This window comes from Eucyclogobius newberryi, unplaced genomic scaffold, assembly GCF_026437365.1.
Source record: "Eucyclogobius newberryi isolate DKJ021-1_F unplaced genomic scaffold, fEucNew1.0.hap1 SCAF_8, whole genome shotgun sequence".
Classification (NCBI taxonomy): Eukaryota; Metazoa; Chordata; class Actinopteri; order Gobiiformes; family Gobiidae; genus Eucyclogobius; species Eucyclogobius newberryi.
This window is the reverse complement of record NW_027316500.1, coordinates 19,037,935-19,061,901: the sequence shown is the minus strand read 5'-3', so window position 1 is coordinate 19,061,901 and position 23,967 is coordinate 19,037,935. Positions and strand designations below refer to the sequence as shown.

At 39.4% G+C, this 23,967-nt stretch overlaps 1 protein-coding gene across 2 annotated transcripts in view; it reads left to right on the top strand.

Moving 5' to 3' along the window:
• Nucleotides 1-23,967, top strand: part of itsn1 (intersectin 1 (SH3 domain protein)) — a 39,748-nt gene that overhangs the window by 4,982 nt on the left and 10,799 nt on the right. Inside the window, exons 4-32 of one of the 2 annotated variants that reach the window (XM_072437192.1) lie at nt 1,124-1,187; nt 1,397-1,557; nt 1,810-1,995; nt 2,964-3,027; nt 3,114-3,223; nt 3,481-3,544; nt 3,616-3,753; nt 3,840-3,934; nt 4,109-4,248; nt 4,314-4,436; nt 4,559-4,708; nt 5,231-5,371; nt 5,821-5,908; nt 6,867-7,006; nt 9,243-9,326; nt 11,177-11,307; nt 11,860-12,134; nt 12,496-12,650; nt 14,240-14,254; nt 14,917-15,158; nt 15,235-15,409; nt 15,483-15,569; nt 15,649-15,797; nt 17,980-18,056; nt 18,166-18,338; nt 18,411-18,456; nt 20,470-20,591; nt 20,847-20,970; nt 21,077-21,271. In XM_072437192.1, coding sequence (XP_072293293.1) covers nt 1,124-1,187; nt 1,397-1,557; nt 1,810-1,995; nt 2,964-3,027; nt 3,114-3,223; nt 3,481-3,544; nt 3,616-3,753; nt 3,840-3,934; nt 4,109-4,248; nt 4,314-4,436; nt 4,559-4,708; nt 5,231-5,371; nt 5,821-5,908; nt 6,867-7,006; nt 9,243-9,326; nt 11,177-11,307; nt 11,860-12,134; nt 12,496-12,650; nt 14,240-14,254; nt 14,917-15,158; nt 15,235-15,409; nt 15,483-15,569; nt 15,649-15,797; nt 17,980-18,056; nt 18,166-18,338; nt 18,411-18,456; nt 20,470-20,591; nt 20,847-20,970; nt 21,077-21,271 — 3,714 coding nt within the window. Of the gene's footprint in view, nt 1-1,123; nt 1,188-1,396; nt 1,558-1,809; nt 1,996-2,963; nt 3,028-3,113; nt 3,224-3,480; nt 3,545-3,615; nt 3,754-3,839; nt 3,935-4,108; nt 4,249-4,313; nt 4,437-4,558; nt 4,709-5,230; nt 5,372-5,820; nt 5,909-6,866; nt 7,007-9,242; nt 9,327-11,176; nt 11,308-11,859; nt 12,135-12,495; nt 12,651-14,239; nt 14,255-14,916; nt 15,159-15,234; nt 15,410-15,482; nt 15,570-15,648; nt 15,798-17,979; nt 18,057-18,165; nt 18,339-18,410; nt 18,457-20,469; nt 20,592-20,846; nt 20,971-21,076; nt 21,272-23,967 lie in introns of those variants that run through there. The other variant, XM_072437191.1, reaches the window with a different exon arrangement.

The window sequence follows — 23,967 nt, the reverse complement described above, 5'->3', positions numbered from 1 at the left end:
AACTCTTTGCCCTAAAACCCACTTGAAGTGAAATAAATTCATTTGGCGCCACACAGCGCCCCCTACAGATTTTATATGGAGGTTAAATGTTTAGTTTTGCGAAATTATATGAAATTTGACACACAACTCAATTTTAGCATCCCCATCAAAAAAGTCAATGAGAGCCATGTCATAATTGTTATGGCGTTGCCGTAACGATGACCGAAACCTTCCATGTTATTCCAATGGGGAAATCGCCAGAGCATGCACATTGTGCCAAGAATTCAAAATAAAATTTGCTTTTTGATGGTAAAACAAAGGGGAGAAGATGTGACAGCGTCACAGATTCAGCAGTAGGCGCAATAAAAGGACAATTGGGGCGCGTTAGCGCCCCCTCCACTTGCGGCGTGGAGGCGGCGTGGCGAGGGCCGATCATTGCCGCTTGCGGCTATATTTGATTTTTTATTTTAATATATACTTGACACTTGTAATAATTAATTGAAATATGCAGCTGATTATAAATCTTAAGTCAGGCCTTGAATAATCCTCTCGCTTCTCCACACAGACATTATGATCAAAATAAATAGGCTGTATTGAGGAAAATTTTATTGTTGATTTTGTCGCAAAGCATCTTAATGTAACCTCTGAGACAGTCAAAGGGCACTGGTGAAATATTGATGCTGAGCTGCATATTATAGCATGTATTGGTCTGTACATTGAATAAGTTGTATTCTACATAGTATTATAAGCTTTAATAAGGGGGCTAACATGACACTTGACAGCCATCCACTGTAAATCCTGTCAATGTTTCAAGTTGCATTCTAATGATGCTGGTTTTCAGTCTTAGTGAAGCAGTAAGCATAGGTTCATGCCACACTCTCTGGTGTATGGACATAAATACACCCATTTCACCACAATGTTGATAACATCTTCTGTTCCTCTGTGAATGATCACAGCCAGACATCTACTTATCCTCCAACAAAGTTAAACCCTTAGTTTGTTGCGTTCAAATAAATTACTTCATCATTACATTCTTCAGGCACTGCCCACCTTTTTTTCTTTCTTACTCTAAATCCATGTAATCGGAGTTGTTTGACTTGGGTTAGTCTTAAAGCTGTTTTTATTTATTTATTTTTTACCTCAGGGGATCAGGCCAGGAACTTTTTCCTCCAGTCAGGACTCCCTCCTCCTGTCCTGGCCCAAATCTGGTAAGTGACAGGATTTTTATCCTATAAACTGTATGAAATCTGTATCGCAGTGTATGGAGCAGTTGGTGTTAGCAAAAGATCCTGTCAAAATTGGTGTCTTCTCGGAATCGGCGTCAGTTATGATGCATTGTCAAACACAGCATTTATGATGCACAAATAAAATAAGTAAGTAAAATAGCTTTTGATTATTTGAACCTCTTGCTCCTTAGGGCTCTAGCAGATATGAACAGTGATGGCCGCATGGATATTCACGAGTTTTCAATTGCTATGAAACTCATCAAGCTAAAACTCCAAGGTCACCCCCTGCCCCCTGCACTGCCTCCAAGTATGAAACAGTCCCATCTGCCCTTACCTCCACCGCCTGCCTTTGGTGAGTATCAAATGCACTGTTTCAAGGTTTGATTTTCTTTTGTTACACTGATGCTCCTCTTCTGCGAAATGTCAGCTGTTTATCATAGCACTTACACTTACCCATGAAGAAACTGGAAGGATTTGCAATGTTTCTGATGATACATGAACAATTTGTTGGTTAAATCCCATCTCAATTTGGCTACAAAATAATGCATTATTGCTGTGCTTGTTGTAGATTAAGCCTGATTTCACTCAACCCTGTTTTCTGCAGGCTTGCCCTCCATTGCTTCGATCCCTGCTCCCTTGCCTGTTGTCCCTCCTCTCCCACTGCCTCCCCTGCCTGTCGGCGTATCGCCCCCGCTCGTCTCAGCTGCTCAACCTCCATTAACCCAGCCTATTGCCAATGGTGCCCCTCCCACAGCAATCATGCAGCCCATCACTGGCTTTTCCCATGCAGGTAAGAAACACCATTTTTTTTTTTTTTATCCTTTTAAGCGTAAAAACAAAGTTATGTAAATTGTGGGATGCTGTTACATCAACAAGTTCTGAGTTAAAGGCGAGTTTTTGGGCGATTTGAGAACGCAGGCGGAAGTGCGCATGCGCACTCCCCCGTGCGGACTGATACAACACACACGTGCGTTTGTTTATTAGCGCGACGGATCGCATCACATCTCTCGTCTCCCGTAGATTTACGTCTCTTATGAGTCAGCTCGAACTGTCTTTCTCTGTCTTCATTTTGCCCCGTACACTGAGGGAACTATATTATGATAGATCAATGCGCTTAGACACGCGGAACCGTGCTGCTCTCAGGGGACAAGCCACACGCGACTGCAGGTGAGCGGTAGGTGCGTTTTATGATTGATACGTGGCAGGACTAATCGGCAGTCCACGCCACGAGGAAATAAGACTAAAATTTGGGCCAAAAAAATCATCCATTCAACCTTTAACTGCACCTTTTTTAAATTGAGAAAAGACATCTTCCAAAGACTATCCGTATAGTACCATTACTACCTGTTCCATACTATTAAAGCAGAACATTTATTTGGCACATGGTCAAGAAATGTGTGTTTGTGTTGAAGTTGCACATTCATGCACTGCATAGCCAATGCTCCATGTGTCTGACACACCACTTGGTTTCTTCTGTCTCCCTTAGTGCTACTGCCATAAGTTCACACATTTAGGGAGATTATAATTAACCTGAAGTTCAATATACAATTGCTTGGACATGCTTATGACTCCTCTGTAAGCCAAAGGTTAGATCTTTAGTTTAGATAAGAGCCTTTTATAGCATTTTACTGATAAAAAGACACTTGTTGTATAAATGTGTCCTTCTCTCTGAAGTAGTTTAACACAGCTGATCTAAGGAGACAGTGCACATTACGGTATATTGTTGGACAACGTTTCACATAAGAATGCTTCTTCCAGCTCCCGCTTCCTTCAATCGATCTAGTATCAAATTACAGAAAGGTCCATCATTTGACACTACCAGGTAACGTTTGCCTCAGTTTTCTAACAACAACATTCTGAAACATTCAGTTAATGTTGACAATGGTATTATTTGTCTGCTTTCAACAGTAGTCCGGTCCCTGCTGTGCCGTCAGACTGGGCTGTACCTCAGTCGTCAAGACTCAAGTATCGGCAACTTTTTAATTCACATGACAAGATGATGAGCGGACATCTGACAGGTGTGAACACACATAGAATAAGATATGATGAATATGCCTTTGTGCTGCTTCTTTAAACTGACTTTCAAGTGAATTTCAAGTGTTAATTGTGAACATTTTACATAATTAAAATAAAAATCCTTTTAGATTGTTTACACATGTTTAAACAAATGAAAAAAATTGCTTGAATACAAAGGCCCTCTTTTTTGGCTGATGTCCCCTGTCTCTGAGACCAAATGTTACTCTGCCCTTTATATGTTTTCTAACTTGCCTTACAGGACCTCAGGCACGGACAATCCTCATGCAGTCCAGTCTTCCTCAAACCCAACTTGCCACAATCTGGTTTGTTAACTCAAATCATCTCAAGGTTTGATTGATTTATTGATTAATTGGCAATTTGAATTTTCTTTTAGGAATTTGTCAGATATCGACCAGGATGGGAAACTAACTGCTGAGGAGTTCATTTTGGCTATGCACCTCATTGATATGGCCATGTCTGGTGTCCCACTCCCTCCAGTGTTACCCCCAGATTACCTCCCCCCTACCTTTCGGTAATTATTGAAACTCAAGTGATGCGGTTCTTGGCATACTCATGTTGTGTTGAGGGTAGTTTGAACTCCATGAAATTGTTTTGTAGGCGTGTACGTAGTGACAGTGTGCAGTCTGATCAGAAGACTGTCCAAGAAGAAGCTGAAGAGGAAGCAGAGAGCAATCAAGACAAGAAACTGCCAGGTATATCCTTTTTCTATACATCTCATATTTTCATACCATGGCATGACCCGATTCCTGAAAAACATTTATTTTCTTATCTGTCCTTAAGAATAGTGTTTTCCTGTGAGAAGCTTCCATTTTGCTAATTCTAATTCAATACATTCTAATACATTGTATTTGTTTTATGGTTTTCAGTGACATTTGAGGACAAGAAAAGAGAGAACTTTGAGCGAGGGAATCTGGAGTTGGAGAAGCGACGACAGGCTCTTCAGGAGCAGCAAAGGAAAGAGCAGGAGCGACTTGCTGCTCTGGAAAGAGAGGAGCAGGAGCGAAAGGTATGCTGTTTAAAACACACTTTTCTCTGAACAGATCCCCTTCATTCACCACGTGTCGATCTAAGGAACGTGAGCGTCTGGAGCATGAACGTAGGAGACAGCATGAGCTGGAGAAGCAGCTGGAAAGACAGAGGGAGATAGAGAGGCAGCGAGAAGAGGAGAGGCGCAAAGAGATTGAGAGGAGAGAGGTACTGTTAATCCACATTTAAACTTGAAATTGTTGAACAAAGCATTTTTATCCCCATGCTATGCTTTGTGACTCGGTATTATCATTTACTAAATTGCTACTTTTAACTCTAATCATATAAAGGCTGCCAAAAGGGAGTTGGAGCGTCAGCGTCAGTTGGAATGGGAGCGGCAGCGGCGCCAGGAACTTTTAACTCAAAGAAACCGAGAGCAAGAGAGCATAGTTCTGCTCAAAGCCAGGAAGAAGACTTTGGAGTTTGAACTCGAAGCATTGGTAAGTTTGCTTATTTTGCTAGAAATACCCACCTATAGATTTCTCTTATGGACATAAGGAGTGAGGTGTAAGTAAAGTAATTTGTTTTAACTGATCCTTCTGGTCTAGCCAAAATTCACACTGTAATAACACGGCTTGTATTACGACTGTAGTCCATCATCTGAGGATTCACATGTGGAATTAAAACACTTAACTATCACATTGCCTGTACAATCATCACATTAGGCAACCTGTTTATAAAACCCTGGATTATGCGAGTTTGTTGGTGAAATATTCAATGGTAATGCTATGAGGCAAGAACTCCTGCCGTGTAATTCCTCAGTCTTTGCTGGAATAACTTCAGTTAAGAACTGAAGGTGGAGACACAAATGGGCTTAACATCAATCTCTATAATCTTCAAAAGAAAAACATCACTTCTATCTAATGGACTCTAGTACAGGTTTAGGCTGTTGTATTGTAGATACTTCTCATATTTGAATGTTGAAATACAGCACATTTGTTTATGAAAAAATCTCTTTTCAGAATGACAAAAAAACACAGCTTGAAGGAAAACTGAATGATGTTCGGTTTCGACTGTCAGCTCAGCGGAGAGAGGTGGAGCAAACCAATCAGTCCAGAGAGACACGCATTGCAGAGATTACCTCGCTGCAACAACAGCTTCAGGTTCAAACACTAACAAACCATTGATTGTTCTTCATACAGATACAAGTTCCTTGTAAACTTTAATTCTTTTGCATGTCAGTGCATATAGCTCACTTGTTAACAGCCTCTCACACAGTTCCATTGAGCACATTTAATCTCTGATAGTCTTACTTTCCATATTTAAACCAGGTAACTCAAAACAGTGAGAGACACGCTGTCATTATTTTCTTCTTTTCAAGTTCACCATAGTTTAAATACATATCTCAAAGCATCGGTCTAATATTTTTCAGGCTCTTTGTGGCCTAGTGCCATTGAATAGCATAGTCGAAGTATGCTTTATTCAGGCAGTAATACTTGCATTATCCAGCTCAAAGAAATATGAATTATGAACTCACTCAGTCTTCTCTTGGTGCATGTTAACCTTGTGTCTCTCAAGCTCTGCTTCAATGTCAGATCTGTGTTCTTTACAGGACTCGCAGCAGTGGCTGGGAAGGCTCATACCTGACAAACAGACTCTGAATGAGCAGCTGAAGCAAGTCCAGCAGAACAGTCTGCAGAGTGAGTATTGTTTTGGACATTAAAAATATAAATCAATGTCTTGAAACTAAGAACCATTGTAATTTGGTGCCAGCAAAATGTTAGATTTCCTTTGAATAGTCCAGAGAATATCACTGCATTTCTGGACCAAATTTAATTGTTTTAAACCTATTACTGTCACTTGATTTAAATTTCTCCAATTTAAAATCTATTAAAAGAACACAATTTCTCCAACATGCCTTTGATCAACAAGATTTGAAGTAATAAATTGTATTTTCCTCAGTGTGTGTTGCTCTATGAATAAATACATATGAGCAGCGGCTAAAAATGGCGTTGAACTTATTGAAGTTTTTCTTAAAGTGCTTTTGACAGGGCAGTTTCACCAGATATTGGTTACAGTTGAAGTAATCCACACATGCGAACAAAAACTAAAATCTAATCAAAGATTCAGATGTGCAATGATTGGAAATTACACTCATTGAATAAGTTTTGGACACGTATAGCGAGGCAACTGCAAAAAGACATTGAAAGCCAAGATACTAGCCAAAATTTGCATTAGCAGCTGAAGGATTTCTTAACTTCAGAATGTTCCAGTGGGTAACGAATATTTCATTCCACCCTAGAAAAGACCACGATCAGCTGCTCTCAACAAAGGAGAGACTATAATAATCAGATAAATTGTCCTAAGTATATGTTGGTATCACATGTAGAAAAGTGAAAATGTTCACATCCTATTGTGGGAAAGGTGTGTAAGAGCGCACACAGCTGGCCCAACCTAAGAAAGAAGAAATATCATGCACACTTGCCTTCCTTGCAGAACCAGTGATTTTTTTTTTTTTTTTTTTTTTTTTACAAAATTGCAACATTTTGGCCCATTTCTTTCGCAGGGCAATAACATTTAAAAAAAAGTGTCCAATTTGGCTAACCTTTCATTCCATGGAGTTCTCATTAATTCATTGTATGGTTGCTGTCTATATAGGGGACAGTCTTTCATCACTGCATAAAGCCTTGGAACAGAAGGAAAGCAACCGACAGCTGCTCAGAGAGCAGCTAGATACTGTGGAGAGAGAAACCAGGGCAAAACTTCTGGAGATAGATGCATTTAACACGCAGCTCAAGGTAAAAGCACCCTCTGCATTCTCTTTTGTGAAACTCTGCCTATTCTGCCTATAAAACATAAAAAACACACTTAAGTGTAATACCTCGTCATTGAGAGCGCGGGCTTGGGTTGGACCTCTCGGTTCAAAGAATGGCTCCGGTTCTGGGTCGGGCTTGGACAGAATGTAATAGAGATTTTTGGGTCCCGAGCTTTTCTCCAGTCATCCTCACAGTGCCATTCACAAGCGAGCTGTCTTGTATGATCGGGTGGCGCAGCTGAGAAACACAGAAGAGATGAGTGAAGACTGCTCTTTTGTTATAGGTTCTCTACAGGCTCAGGCCCCGTCATATGTGTGCAATAGACATCTCTGAGAGAAGAGGTCGGCAGTAAAAGATGCTACAAACTGTATATATGTATGAGCAGGGCGGCCTGGGAGGAAAGGGATGTTGATTTTTTTTTTTTTTCTTTTTTTTTTTTTTCTTTTTTTTTTTTTTTTTGCCACAGCATTCCTTATGGGCACAAGAGGTAAAATTCTTGGCCAACACAACAAAAAGTCCATCAACACCAGTGTTGTTTGGTATCATTGATGCAACCAAGATAACACCCATGATGCACTTTGCTTTGAGAATAATGGCAGTATTTATTTGACATTTTGTGTTTATGCAAACTGTAACTGAAGTTGGTGAGTCACACTAGTGAAGCAAAACTCAAACTACTTCTCTGCACATTTATCACACTTATCAATTTCAATTGTTCAAATAGTTTTGGTCTAAAATCTATCGGGTACAATCTATTTTTGTTGTATTTGCACAAACAAAGAGCTTGTAATGTACAGTAACTTCTTATTGGTATCGCTCACTTGATAAAGACACTGGACTGAGATGTTGGGGCCTTGGGTTTACATCTTGGTTTAACGCTGATTCTTCTCTTTTCTTTCTCCTTTTGTGTGTGGAAGTCAAATTTCTGTTGCGTTTGTATTAGTGTAAGGCTCCTTTATGATCCATTTTGTACACAAACAGCTCTGTGTGTTCCAAGCGTGGTCACCGTAGCTTTATTAATACTTTAATTTATACAGCCGTTTTCAATGTCAGGTCTGTGTTCTGGTAAATGACCACCAGATGGCACTCTGACTCAGTTAAGAGAATTTGCCCAAACTGAAGAAAAAGTGTACCAAGAAAAACAAACATGGCGGCGCCCGTAGCAGCTTTTAGATTACACTTGTTGCAAAAGAGCCAGCGGTCAGCACATGTACTGCTCCGTTTCTGTGCATAAGCTGTGAACATGCAAATCACATACGGACCAAATGACCGCCAATACAACACAGAGGATGGACAGAAGCTTTTATGATTATCCTTATGCGTCGTAGAGCATGAATGAGCCTTAAGATGTTCATATTTCCTTATTTATTTTCGCTGGGTATCTGATTTTCAAACTGTGAAAGGGGGAAATTGATCTTTAAATCTATTGCTAACACATTTTTTGGTCACAGCCGATCAGCTCTCATCCCAAAACATCATATTGCGACATGGCTCTTTGCTACAAGCCATCATTAATCAAATGTTTTACAATTAAGTGCAGACATGTAAATATAATCTGATTTTGACAGATAGTTGCTGTTACGATACACTTTATTTGGGGGATAAAAACAATATACCTTTTTTACAAGCATGTCCCTGTACATCGGCAGTATTTAAATTAATTTATTGTTCTGCATTAACAGCGCTAACGGAACTAGTGATTTTAAATAAACTGTTCAATGGGCCAGAGTTATTCCTCACTTTCTAACACATTCCTAGTATCTTAATTATTCACTGCAACTGCAAGCTTTTTAGCAGAGCGGAGTTTTGCCTTCACGTTAATGCTAACAACTGACAACTAGCATGCTATGTATTTTCTGGTTCTCGGGTGATAAAAGGTTTTACAATTAGATTTATAGCAAAATATTGGCCTCATTTTGACCCCAAGAGCTGCTTTTACAATATATCTGTACAGACGCAAAACTGCTTTGGATCAAGTACATGGACAAACATTGACTTTTAATGATAGATTATCGTTAGTATAATTTCTCTCGTCACTAACTTGGTTGTCCCTGTCCAATTTTAAAAGTATAAATATTTGAATGTGACATTTATGCAATAATGTAAACATTCTCTTTAACCCATTTTACATTTTTTGTTCACATGAATGAATGAACCCGTTCTTTTATTGTTACATATCCTTTTCACCCTGAGCCTTTTGCTCTTTTGCTTATACCAGTCTCTCTGTGAGTTCTATGCCAACCACTGTGCCAGGATAGAAGCCCTGCGTCGCCAGCTTGGGGACGAGCAGAGAGGCAGACAGGTAGCGCACACTGCCACTGCTGGCCTGGGGTTGTACTGCACTGACATAATCTTCACAAGCCAGTCACAGCACAAAGCCAATGTAGTTTTCTTGTGATCGGAGTCAGCTTTTAGCCATCTGATGTGTCAAATCACTAACCTGCTAATGTATGCTTGTACCGCTGGCCATTTGTTGTGTTTCTCTGTGCCTCATTGTGCTAGATGGACTGCAGACATTTAATCCTGAAAGAATAACACTGCCAATTCTGTCTTTTTTTTTTTTACTAACACAGATTATGTTAAGAGTACATGGAAAATTTGCAGCAGTGTGCCTTACCTTTTTAGTGAACCTCATTTACTAATAATGGGTGCAGTTTCTTCTGCTGAGAAACCGTATGAGACTTGTGGAACTGGTGACCTCTGCGATCTGTTTCCACATGCACATTGTCAAAATGTATTCATTTAAATTCAGGTATTTGAAAGCCAGAGTATTAAAAAATGTTTAAAGTAGTGGTGCACCAATATCGACACAGATACGATGTTATGGGTGCCCCAATATTCGGCCGATGTTTTCTATAAGCTGTTTGGTTATTTTAAATACTTGTATTTTTTCATAGATTTATCCACGAAATATAGCAAACGTATTCATTTTATTCTAAAATAAGGATGAAAATCTTTGTCCACGGAGCTGTTGTTTTCTTCCTGTTTCTGAGAAGCTCTTTCATTTCCAGTTGCTCATTACCAGTTGAGCATTATATCAACTGGTATGATATCGGTGGGTATCGGCCGATGCCGATACTTGCGCAATACATCGGTGGATCCCTAGTTCTACAGTTCTTCTGCTAAATTCTTCTTTTTTACCAATTTGTAAATACAAATATTCTAACAAATCAATTGCTGTTGCAGTGCAATTATTCAAAAGCATGGGGGGTAAATGAAGAGTGTAGTGGTGTGTTGCAGTCTTTTCTCAGCGTCTCCATTTTTCTATGTTTGAGCTGGTTTAAGGTTTTTCATATTCATCTCGTTCTCTGCTCTGGTTTTCTTTGTTTTCTCACCATGGGTTTCCGCTTCCTATTAACATTTTGGGATGTTATAATTAGTTTTAAATAATACGCTACGACAATTATAGTGTTAATAATCATATTAATAAGTATATATGACATGGATAGTGAAGTTTGTCTAGATAATAGTGCTCTGCTCTGTTGGGCCATTTTATTCTCTTCTGAGCCATGAGAGGCAGTGCGTTCCTAGCAGATTTTTTCCCAGGTCGAGCTAAAGGTCCAATAGATGCATCTCAGGCTTAAGTCTTGCATTTAGCAGTACTTTTTTAATTTAACTCAGACATCAAGTTCATGCTGTACAAAGTTTGGTTCCACGCAGCCTACTGCAGCATTGTGTTTGGACTGGTTACTGTCCTGAATTATTACTTCATTGTATGCCCAGTAGCAGAAGGAGAACATGCCTAATTAACCAGAACTAAAGGGAATGATGCATTTCATGTTTTTGTGGCTGGGATGTTGATTGTGTGTAAAGGGGTGTGTCGGAGGTGGGCAGCTCATTAATGGTATCTTTCTGTTCAGACTAACTTTGCCTTCTGAATTCTGTCGACATAACTGAGACAGGAGTCTTCAGTTTAGAGTTTTATTTACCCTTGTTGCATGAAAATTATTATGGTAATGAATATTTAAATTGTACGTATTATTATAAGTATTGATTTGTTTCCCCTTTGCTTAGAATTTAGAAATGATCTTTTTGGTGTTGCATCACAAAATAAATTACAGGTTTTAATGATTTGACTAATGCCGACTATGCGGCTCGTGATGTTGTCTTTGATTGCACTTATTCAGTACTCCTTCCCATCATGCTTTGCAGGAGCTGAGGGAAATCCATAGCCATCAACAAAAGATGAAGCAGAAGGAAGCAGAGGGCGATCCCCAGCTTCTCACACACAATTTCTCTCATACGCCAACAGAGATGAGTTCTTCAGAGGTGCAGGATGCCAGGTACAGTGCATCTGCTTGAATTTGGTCTCTTGTCTTGATAATTATACCACTATTTGTTGTTCCAAAGAAAGGGGAGGTTTACTGTTTACAAAGCCCACTTTATAACAATAAACTTAATAAACCCATGTTGTAGAATGTGGCATTGTGGTTAATAATGATGAACCATTTTGGACATTTTCACAGGAATTGTCATTATGTATGAAGATGATATTTTTGTTGTTTGCAAAGGAAATTGTAATTTAGCCATTGTAATTTGCTAATTGCAACCATTTAATTTGTTATCTTGATTTGATGGCGATTCATTTTACCGGCTTTGTGATTAGCAGTTTCAGCAGTTTGGATTTGATTCTTACTCTACAAGTATTGGAATTAGGTGTCTCATTTGAAAAAACTTAAATAATTATGTTTTATTAAACTGGCCCAAGAAAATTATTGGGCCTCATTAGTGCTGCACTTCCACAATCTAGAATTGAAATAAATATTGTAGAGATTTATAATCGTGTTTGCAGTGTTGTGTCTGTTTACAAAACATGGTATATAAATATTTCTTAGGTTGTCGTCAGCTGAAAGCTCGTCTTGGAGGGATGACATGGTAGCAAAAGCCCCCAGTCCAGTCTCAAGTTCTGGACCACATGGTTGGTTAAATAGAATTACTCAGGAAGACGAAGAGCGTAAAAGAAGAGTAATGGCAGAGGAGGAAGACGAGGAGGAGGAGGGAAGGAAAGTCGCCAAAGAAGAACAAGAGGATGAGGCCAGAGGAAGTAAAGACATGCAAGATAAACTCTGCAAGCTGTTCAGCCCACCTGCAGACCCCTGGACATCTGCAGGTACCTTAAAACTTTGCTTATTCACTCGCTGGAATTTTCCCAAATCTAATCTAATCTTAGAAAACCGAGTCCAGATGACTACAACTGAAGCTTTTTCTACAATGGAACACGCCTGGACGAATGAGGGATTACACCGACCTAATCTAATCTTGTTATCTTGAAGGCATCTGATTTGCTATGAAATGCATAAGAAAACTCAACTTTGAGCTTTGCCCAATAATTCATTTTTCTTTCTTATGCCTCACTCAGACTGCACACGGAGCAGTTCCACAGGGTGCAGCCTGAGCCTGGGGTTAGATCCAGTCACCATACATGCTTTATATTTGGTAACGATGTTGGATTCATTTCTTTTGCTTTCAAGTGGACAAGACGCCTGTGCCAAGCCTCTTTGATCAAAAGCCTTCAATGAGTGGATTTGATCAGCAGTCGGTGAAGGTGGTCTACTACAGAGCTCTATATCCGTTTGAGGCACGCAGTCACGATGAAATCAGTATCACACCAGGAGATGTCATTATGGTAAGAGACACTGTTCAATTCATTTTCATGGTACATGGTTAGTCAAAGTCTTTCATCAAATCTGAGGGCTCTACACTAACCTTTCGAGTGGCACTGGTACCTATTTTCTTATTTAGTCGCTCTGACTTGCACATACTTATTTGCACAGACAAATAATGTTGAAAACTTGTTTCAATAAAAATTATCATTAGAAGCTAACGCCAATGTAATTGTGCAATTCCACATTTACATTTTATTAGAACACATTTGAAGCACGTGTAGCGATATTCATCATTGGCCCACTCGAGCAACAGAGCTGTTGTTAAACTTCAACATACTGTGTGTTTTATTACAATCAGACTCAAATTCACTGAGATGTTAGATAATTAACCATATTAATTAGACCTGTAGCGCAGCAGACTTCAGGTGCGCTACGAGACCCTCGGTTCAGAAGATTCATCACTACCATGTAGTGTATTATGTGTAAATATCTCGTGTTACAATATGGGCCCCTGCGGTTTATTGACAGGTGTGGCCTTTATATGTACAATTCCTATTATCTTCGTAAATTTCGTGTGCGCAGCTTTTATTCAGGAGTGCTGTATAGCCCGAAAAGTACGGTAGTTTAGAGGCAGCTGATTATAAAAAGTGTGTCTGGCTCCATTCATTCTAAATTGGGTTTATTAAGACAACATTTAGCGTTATTCTGCCTCTTAACAGTGAATTGAAACTGAAAGAGTTTGTTTGCTCAACTTTCTTTTTGATAGACTTAAACTATTAAAGTTAATTCATGAGCCTAAAAGTGTAGTTAGCCTAATTGATGCATGTGCGCTGCAGTAGTTAATATACTTGGATTCTGACCATTCATTCTTTTCACTACACATATGCATGTTAAAGTCCAGTAAACACGGATACAGCCATAATCCACTCACGAACATAACTTGGGAGCTGCTTCAGCTGCACTCAGGCATCATAGACTACATAATTTGTCAGTAAATTGGATGATATGGTTGTATTTTAGAGGGTCTAATCTTTGAAACAATGTAGAACATGCCCAGGTGGAATATCGGCCAGAGTTTGGCCAATGGTAGTTCTCCAAGTGCCCGTATCGGTCGATAATATAAGCAACCAATATATTGGTCGGGCCCTACCCCAGAACTCGCGCTTTGCATCTGAGTGGACTGAATCATCCTCTCACATGGTGGACATGGAGCCTGCACTTTGGCTGCACCTCGAGGCTGTGTTGTAAAAGAGAACATAAGAGAACACAGAGGCACAGGTCTGCATGGGACAACACTAGACTAATGAGCAGTCAGATGTTTTGGGCGAGCTGGATTACCACCCACCATATTGTGTGTGACTAGCTCTATTCAATCAAACTGCAGTGTGCAGTGTTTTTTTTCTTTGTTTTGTTTCTTTAGTCTTATTCTCTGACACCACATTTTATTACATGTTTATTTTTTATTTTAAATATAAAGTAAAATATTGTCCATTTCAGTTTTGTCAGATTTCCCAGAGTAATTGTAAAACTGCTCCCAGTATCCCTACACATGTGTATTTCTGTGGTGTAGTTTAACAGTTTGTTTTTTGTCCTGCTTTGCAACCTGAAGGTGAAAGGGGAATGGGTAAGTTTTGGCCTGTCTGTTGACCAATCACAACCCAATGTTCACCTGTCATTCTCATGTTCATTTATTTTCTGTAAATGAATGACATTCCAATGCCATTTGTTTCTAAGCCTCCAGATCGGTCTCCAAATGAAACGTCAGGGTTAGGGCTGTCTTTTTCAATGATCTTAAGGGCGTGCTACATTTAGCAGTTATTCAGATACAATAGGATGATCTTCATTCAAGCAAAGAATCTTGTTACATTGATGCTCAAAACAAAGCTTATTTTGAGCTTATAAATGTATTTCTTGTTACATTGTATTAAAAACATGATCATGATCAGTTCAATGTTGTGCACGGTGGCAGAGAAATGAATGTAATGCCACTTATTTTTTCCACACATGTAACCATCATACTTGGATCTACTACTTTTAAATCCTAACAAAATGTTGTTGTTTTGTTTTTCTTCACAATTGAATTAATTATTTTTATAATTACTATTCTTCACAGAAGTAATTGCATAAATTATAAATATGATTGCCACACATCCCGTTCAACAGATTTCTATATTAACGTTTGGTCTTCCCTCCCATCCACATTGTTAATCATATTAATAATCTGTATTGTTGCCCTGTGTGAGTTGCTTGACCAGATGTGTTTTTTTTTTGTTTTGTTTTTTACAGGTGGATGAGTCTCAGACCGGTGAGCCTGGTTGGCTTGGGGGGGAGCTACGAGGACGCACTGGCTGGTTTCCAGCAAATTACGCGGAGCGAATACCTGACAGTGAAGCCCCCCTTAGTTTGCGCGGTGTTGCGTCATCCACACCTCCTTCTGCTCAGCAGCCCAATACCACTCCTCCCCCTGCTCCTGGACCGTCCTCTTCTGCATCCTCCTCAAACAGCAATTGGGCAGACTTTAGTACAACGTAAGTTAAGATCAAAGTTTACTCTGAAAATTAGTAAGAAAAAACAACAATGTACCATGTATTGGTGTCTTCTCAGCTGGCCCTCAAATGCAGGCAACCAGCTAGACAATGAGGGGTGGGATGCTTGGCCCTCCTCCTCAACCACACAGAACCCTTCACTCAGTGTCCCCTCAGCTCAGCTACGCCAGCGCTCTGCCTTCACACCAGCCACCATGACCACAGGCTCCTCCCCATCTCCTGTACTTGGACAGGTAATGTGTAAAAAACAAAAACGTTCATTTCAATGCTATTCTTTTCTTTTTTTAATGCAATCTGTTTTTAAAGGGAGAGAAAGTGGAGGGTCTTCAAGCTCAAGCTTTGTATCCATGGAGGGCCAAGAAAGAGAACCACCTGAACTTCAACAAAAATGAAGTAACATTTTAAAACATTTGTGATTATCATCTTAAAGAAGTACTAATGGATAAAAGATAATATGAATATGTGTTTCCAGATAATTACAGTATTAGAGCAACAAGATATGTGGTGGTTAGGCGAGCTACAGTCTGGTCAAAGAGGCTGGTTTCCCAAAAGTTACGTCAAACTCATCTCTGCTAATATGCAAACCCCAGCTGCTGTCGCATCACGCAACAGAAACTCAAGGTAAGGTCTATAACTTTATCTATTTTTATTTATTTATTCTTTCACTTTTTTCAGTTTTTCTTTCATTTTTTAAGTATAAAAAACACAAAAATAACAGAACACAGTTAGAGTGAAGAGGAAATACAAATAACATTTTAAAAAGGGCAGCAAAAGACAGAAAATGAAGGCACATATCTCAAATTTCCATTTTAAAATTAAGTCAATGTGATATTTAAAAGAAAAATATTATTATTATTAATTATTATGCAAGTACTATCCTTGATTGTTGGTGCAGATTTTTTTTTTTTAATCAATTCTCACCTGCTGCCAAAATTATACTCCAAATGTGTCCATTCACAACGTCCATGGCAGGAGTTTTGAGGCCCAAATATAATTGTTCTGAATTCTGGTCGGATGGCAATGTGAAAAACAGTTCAATATTTAATAATCAGCCACCTGGCAGCCACAATTTTTCCAGCAACCACTATTTCCCTGCGAATAGTGCAAGCTTTGACATGTCGTTAAAAAGATGTGATACATTTTCCCAACTATATTCTTTAAAAAAAAAAGATTTTGTTGTCTTCCTTCCTGTCTTTTCATTCATTCTTGGTCTTTCCCACTTAATGTATTTTAGTAGAATTGCTGCCCAAACCTTTAGGGCACATAGTGTGAGGAAAAGTATTTGAACACCCTGCGATTTTGCGATTTCTCCCACTTAGAAATGATGGGGGTCTGACTTTTTTTTCCCCCCAATAATTTATTTTATGCAAATAAGTATTTGAACACTTGCTAATCAGCAAGAAATTTGGCTCCTAAAGACCTGTTCGTCTGCCTTTAAAATGTCCACCTCTACTTCATTTATTAATCTAAATTAGTAGCATCTGTACTTGTTCAGAGCGGTTAGAGCTCTAGCCTCCCAAGAAGGAGATCATGGTTTTGATTCCTGGGCCCGACCAACATCACATGATCTCTCTGGGTGGAGTCTGTATGTCTTTTGCGTGTTACTGTGGGTTCTCTCTAGGTTCTCACGCTTCCTCCCATGCATGTGCATGTGTTGGGTTAATTGAAAACTCTAAACTGGCAATAGTGAATGAATGTGAGAGCAAATGATTGTCTATGTCTCTGTGTTAACCCTGCGACGAGCTGGCCCCTGTCCAGGGTGTGCCCCGCCTAAGGGCCAAAGGCACTGGGATAGGCTCCAGTCACCTACAACCCCAAATGGGAACAGGCGGTTAATGATTAATTAATTAATAGTAGCACCTCTTTGAGCTCGTTAGCTGCATAAAGACTCCCGTCCACCCACAGTCAGTCAGACTCCAATTGGCAAGACCAGAGAGCTGTCAAAAGACATGAGAGACAAAGTTGTAGACTTCCACAAGGCTGGATTGGTAAGCAGCTTGGTAAAAAAGATCAACTGTTGGAGCAACTGTTACATAATGGAAGAGGCTGTCAATCTCCCTCGGATTGGGGCTCCATGGTATCAATGATGAAGGTGAGGAATCAACCCAGAACTGCACGGGAGGAGCTGGTCAATGACATGAAGAGAGCTGGGACCACAGAGTCTATCGGTAATACGCCAGGCTGTTTTTTATTTTCAGTGGAAATGTACCTACAATGAAAATGTCAGACCCCTCCATAATCTCTAACTGGGAGAACTTGCAAAATCGCAGGGTGTATAGTTCAGCTATTATTCCCCTTGAATGTTATGATTTATATACCTTTAAAGATAAAAAAATAGATTATATCAGAGTGTTTCAATGGACAGTGTTGCTTTGTTTAAGGCCTTGGTTGTAATAACTCATTATTTGCAAGTACCTGTAAATCCTGTTTCTCTGAGTCAAAGGATTATTTTAAAATATCAAAGCTCTTCATCTGAAAATGTTTTGTCTTTTCTTCTAACGTTTATCATCTGCCAGTAAAGCCTGTACAGGAGCTTCTGGCATGCCATTACATAATGGTTTTCCATTGAGTTTCATATTCTTGGCCACACTTGAAGCTGATTTTTTTTTTTTTTTTTGTCAAGATAATCCCTAACCTTCTTTTTCTTTCAATAGTTGTAGAGTTTTGAATGGGATTTGAGGTTAGATTGTTTGTTTTTTTAATGCACCTGTACATCGTGGGTCATAGTGGGACTTGGAATTCTGTATTATTTGCTGTTCTGGCTGTTATACAACTATTAATTCTTCTTTTTGTTTTCATCTAGTGAATCTGGACCAACAGATAGCCCCCCTAATGGGAAAAGACCCTCCCCTTCCCCCACCAAACCAGAAGCAGGAGAAGGTGTTGTAATAACAGTGCTAATTATGCCTTATGCTTGTTTTTGTATATGTAAAAGAGTACATTGCTTTTGTATTTGTTACAGAGTACATTGCTTTTGTATTTATTACAGAGTACATTGCCATGTATACATATGAAAGCAGTGAACAGGGGGATCTGAGCTTCCAGCAAGGAGATGTTGTCACAGTGACTCGTAAGGAAGGAGATTGGTGGACAGGTGTTGTCGGTGGAAAGACTGGAGTTTTTCCATCTAATTATGTAAAACCACGAGACTCTTCATCGGAAGTGAGAAGATGTGATGATGAATACATTATGTATCAGTGTACTAGTTATTGAATATTTTTATTTGTGTCCTAGTCTTTATCACTATCTGGGAAGACTGGCAGCCTTGGGAAAAAACCAGGTGATCCTCATATTAGTTTAATTTTTGTCCCACACCATCTTGACATAACGGGAGACATTGCACACAATTATTCATAATGATTTGTCTATTTAGTAAGAACACTCTTCAAAGTGGCACCGAGAATCTTCTACACAGAACTGCTTGGCTATACAATACAAATAATTGCTTTGAGCAGGATTTTTGAGGCAATCACAGATGCAATCATCTGAAATTTTGATTTGCCAATACTGATAACCATGACTTTGTGTCTCATATTGAATCTACTTTGTGTTTTTTAATAGCCTAATAATAAATATATATTTTAAAATACATTTAATACATTATAATTTATTATTCAAAATAGCCTTTTGATTAAATCAATCAAGTTTGACTAAATCCCTCTTGTTTATAAGATTATAGGTTAAATACGTGTGCTATTCATGTCAAGCAGCAGTGCACATCTGGCACACAGTGGATAGGAGCAGAGAAAGAACGATGTGCTTTGTATTGTTATACATTTAGTAAGTGTACAGCTTCAAAGAGCAAGCATGGATATGAACTATTAGGATTTTTGTCATTTCTCTTTTTCTCCCCAGAAAATGGATGCAAAAAGAGTTGAGGGCTTTGTTTTTCAGTAGATTCCACTACATAAAATAGTTATCAGGATGTGGCCATGTTCCAATTTCAAAATCAGAAACAACAATGACAAATATTAATAATACAAATCTTGATTTGTATTTTTCTGTCTTTGTGTCGGGTTAATAGAGCGTGAGTAGAGAGTTATGTAAGGAATTAACTCAGATTGGTGAGTTATGCAGTTTTAACTCTACAAAGTGCATTAAAACAGCATAATGAGTTGCTTAATCCACTGATAACACGGTCCAATTAACTGAAGTCATTTCATATGTTAATCTGACAGCCTGTTCACTGTCTGTGGATGATGGTTATTTTATGTTTTTATATGACGTAGTTCCTCTGTAGATTCAGAACAGCTGAGTTTTTGTTTACCTGTTGCTATGGTGATGACCACAGCAAAGTGATAAAACTAGTGATTAAGTTGTCGCCGGACCATAGATATCCTAGATATGCTCAATGCCTATGGAGCGCGTTACGGTGCTTTTAGTGAACCACACTTATTTGTTTTAATGAGGCTTTCGTGAGTCTTTAATTACCAAAAGATATTTGGGCACTTTGGCGTTCTCATTTTACTGTTACTGTTTTGGCTCTGCATGCAATTCTGCAACAACTGAAATGTCCCAATTGTGGGACAAATAGTCATCTTGCACTCTGCTGGCGCCTAATACACTAATGGTAGAAGTAATGACCAAAATGAATAACTTAAGTTATAATAGGTCATAAATTACAATGTTTGCTTCCCATCGGATAGGTGTCTGCAAATGCTTTACACTTTAATAGTGCTGTAATCGATTTATGACATGCTCTGTTCATCAATTAATCAACTAAAAGGAGGTGTGATGTGGGACTGAAAGATCAAAAATGATTATGATCCTGTGCAAAAAATACTACAGAGAGTGTTCTATTAAACGGCATCTTCATAAGTGAAAATTCAGTTAAACATGGTTTAAGATCATTGAATTTCCGATAATATTGCAAATTTAGTTTTGACTATTATGGTATAATCCTTCAACCTCAACTGATGCATTTAAAGACATGTTTTAACACATCTCTATTGGATTAACATTTAATTGGTATCAGGAAAATATCTATTTTTGTCAATATTTTCCACCCCTAATTATACAGCTTCCAAAGCTTGTTAATTCAGTCCACACTTTCTCCTTTCTGCTTTGGTTCATTTCAATTCTTGTAATCCAAATAAATAATAAAATACTTATTTATTTGTCGCCTGATAAAACATTTGTTTGACCAAAATGCCATCAACTAAGTCTAGTGATTTTCTAAAGGACTGGAGAACTTGTCCACATTTTAAACTACTGAAAATATTAGGACAGATTATTTCTCATATGATCGTTGATAGTAATTGCATCATCTTTGTCTTTTTCCTTGCTTTGGCAGAGATCGCTCAGGTCATTGCTCCATATACAGCTACTGGAGCAGAACAGCTGACATTGGCGCCTGGACAACTCATCCTAATCAGGAAGAAGAATCCAGGAGGCTGGTGGGAGGGCGAGTTACAGGTATATTACTGATATACAGAAAAGTACAATATTAAATGCAAAAGACAGTGCCAATGGTAATTTCTCAATTACCATTGGCACATTTAGCTCTAGTCCCTTCTGTCATTTGAATATGCCACCTGCCACTAGTTATGCAATAATATATCAATTTAGTGTGAAATTGAGCTTTCTGTAATAAACTAGATCAACTTGGTCTTCATCAGATTTGTTTTTGCATAAGTTTTCCTGCTCACTTTCCACCATTTCCGCTTGCAGGCCAGGGGCAAAAAGCGTCAGATAGGTTGGTTTCCAGCCAACTATGTAAAGCTCCTTAGTCCCAGCACCAGCAAGACCACGCCAACAGAGCCGACCCCGCCCAAAGTGATGACTTCCAGCACAGGTACCAGAGCATACATATGATGTGCACCAAAACACACACTGTAAATATTTTGAAAATATTATCTTTTTACGGAGCACCTTTGCTGTTGTATGCTTTTGTTCTTAAGCTTTGTGTCAGGTGATCGGTATGTACGACTACGTGGCTCAGAATGATGATGAGCTGGCCTTTCAGAAGGGTCAGGTGATCACGGTCATTAACAAGGATGACTGTGACTGGTGGAAAGGAGAGCTGAACGGCAGAGAGGGCCTTTTCCCCAGCAACTATGTAAAGCTTACCACCGACACGGACCCCAGCACTCAGTGTAAGTTCCACACAGACATTTTTCTTTTTTCTTTCACACATTAAACTCTGACTTAACACTCAGCTACAACACTAAACGGATGGTGAGAAGCACAAACACGTCCCAGAGCCAGTGTAGCAGTGTGTGATTTTTGGGATTAACCTCATTGTGCCACCTCTGGGTGTGTCTACGGATATGCAAGCATGTATATTTGCTCCACTTAGTCATGCATGTCTTTAACTGCATGAGCCTCTTTGAAGCAGAGCAAGGTTTTCAAGGTTAAATAAGTTGAAATTTGAAGTAAGCAAATGACAAGAAAATTCGTCAAAATTAAGCTTTGATACATAATGCAACTAGAACCCTGGGAAGGCATGATATGGACTTTACTTTTGGTATTTATATTTTTTGTACAGATAGTTTGAAAATCACTAAATGTAGTGCTAAAATAAGTTTTCACAACCGTTTTGAACCTCCTCCTCTGCCTCCACATCGCTGCTCAGCCTGCGTCCCGTTTGTTGTCGCTCTGCACCTTGCTCTCTACATATCCTTCTTAGTTTTCTCCTTGTGGCATCGTACCGATTTATTGCAAACAATAATCACTGCCGGCCCTAACTCCTGGAATTTTTGAGGTTTAAACATGTCCACTCTGAGATTGGTCCACATCCAACTAAGGGTCAGTGGTTTCCACTGAACACTTTCCAGATCTGAGTGGGTTTCTCTCGAAAAAGCAGGTTTTCAAAACACTTGGAAAGCCGGACCACATCCTGCAGTTCTATTTTGTTGAAAGCCAACAAAGACTACTGTCGTCCATGGATTAAAAAGTAACTTCAAAAGTTACATAGTTCAAGTTTTAAATAAGAAAATTAAGTTTTGATGGGATAATTTTATATATAAGATAATATTTTTACACTAATCAAGTGGCAATTAAAAGACTGTTTCAAAAAGTGTATGTGTAAAGAAACATGAATTTGGAAAAACAAAGGTGTTTATTAGTCAGTTAGCTTATTTAGTCAATAAATAATAATTGTTTACAGTAAGAGTGCTAGGTAATGGTTATCAAATTAACTTTATTTATTTCACATCTGAATTGTTACTATCACAGGCATGTTGATAATGTGACACAAAGTTTAAGCTTATTTTAGGGACAAATTATTCATGTAGTGAGTCAAATGAGTGCTCACACCAGCTTTACTCTGTCATGTTCACGTAGTGGAAGAAATACTCAATCACACTGCCATCCACCAACTGAACTGAACTCATTGAGGTGGTTGGAAGTTTTCTCTGTGCCAAGACTGTACAAGCTGTACCTCAAGTCTAAGTGACTGCCTTATTGGATAACATTGTGTGGCAATATTCAACCGTTCCTGACTGAAAACAAGTATACAGGGTCCACTCACCACTGGAACATCTTTGCAGAAGTACAGTAGAGGCTAGCATGAGTAACAGTTCCCAGTCTAACCCAGTTGTGCTTTAAGCCCCGTCTTTAAAAATGATTTGCACTTGGTTCACATTTGCTGCATGCCCCACCTAACCTTGCTGCATGCTCTGCTCACTTCACACCCCATTGGTTGTTGTTGTTTTGTTTAGTTTGTTTTTGTTTATGTTGTTGTTGTCGTCCTCTCTCTAGGATCATATCATTACCCAGACCCCCTTCTCCTCAAAGCCCTCAAAGAGACCCACTAGGCCACGCCCACTAGGCCACTGCTCAACCAATGGCGACAGCAGCGAGGGGTCACATAACCCGGAAATGGCGACTCTCCATCAATAGAAGCCAGAGACAGACAGTAACGATACTCTATGCATGGCTCTGAGTGGACATGACCAAAGTATTCTACAGGAGGCAGATCTCTTCTCTTTGTTAAACTGAGGAGCCAAGGAACAAACACTTCTGCATTAAGCTCCTTTGTACCAAATTGCACGCACTCATGCAACAGACATGTAATAACTGACTGGGCCAGAGCCCAGTCAGTTAAAAGAGGTGCAAAAATAGTGCAGCCAGAGAACAGACCACGATGATAAATGTAAACCTAACATTTAATGCAAAAATAACATTGATAAATAGGGTGACAACGATTTGCAAAGTACAGAGGAAAATGTTTGGGGCTTTTGTATGTGAAGGAAAGGATGAAGAGTAAAACCGTGCACTGAAGCTGGCACAGCGTGGGACAGTGGATAGTGGGTCATTTTGTGGCTTTTTGGGAGACCTGTCCTCAGTAGCTCCACCCCCTCTTTCCCTTTTTTTTTACCTGGCACCCCATTGGTTCAGTCGTTTCATTCAGCTGTTTTTTTTTCAGGGCTATACCCCCATGGGTCTCACTAACCCCTCCCACAGCTTCACAGAAAGACCCACTATCTGCTGGAGGACCTTTTATACACCCACCACCCCCAAAAAACTATTGCCTTGCCCTCATGCTCTCTCTTTCCTCTTACCCCCTCATCCTCTCTCTTCTTCTTGCCCCTTGATCTCCCCTCTCTCTCTTCCTCTTGCCCCCTCTTTCTCTTTCTCTTTCTTTCTTTTTTTTTTTTTTTTTCTCTTGCCCCCTCGTCCTCTCTCTCTCTTCGTCTTGCCCCCTCATCCTCTCTCTCTCTTCGTCTTGCCCCCTCATCCTCCGTCTCTCTCTTCGTCTTGCCCCTTGATTCTCACTCTTCCTCTTGCCCCTTGATCCTCCCTCTATCTTCGTCTTGCCCCCTCATCCTCTCTCTCTCTTCGTCTTGCC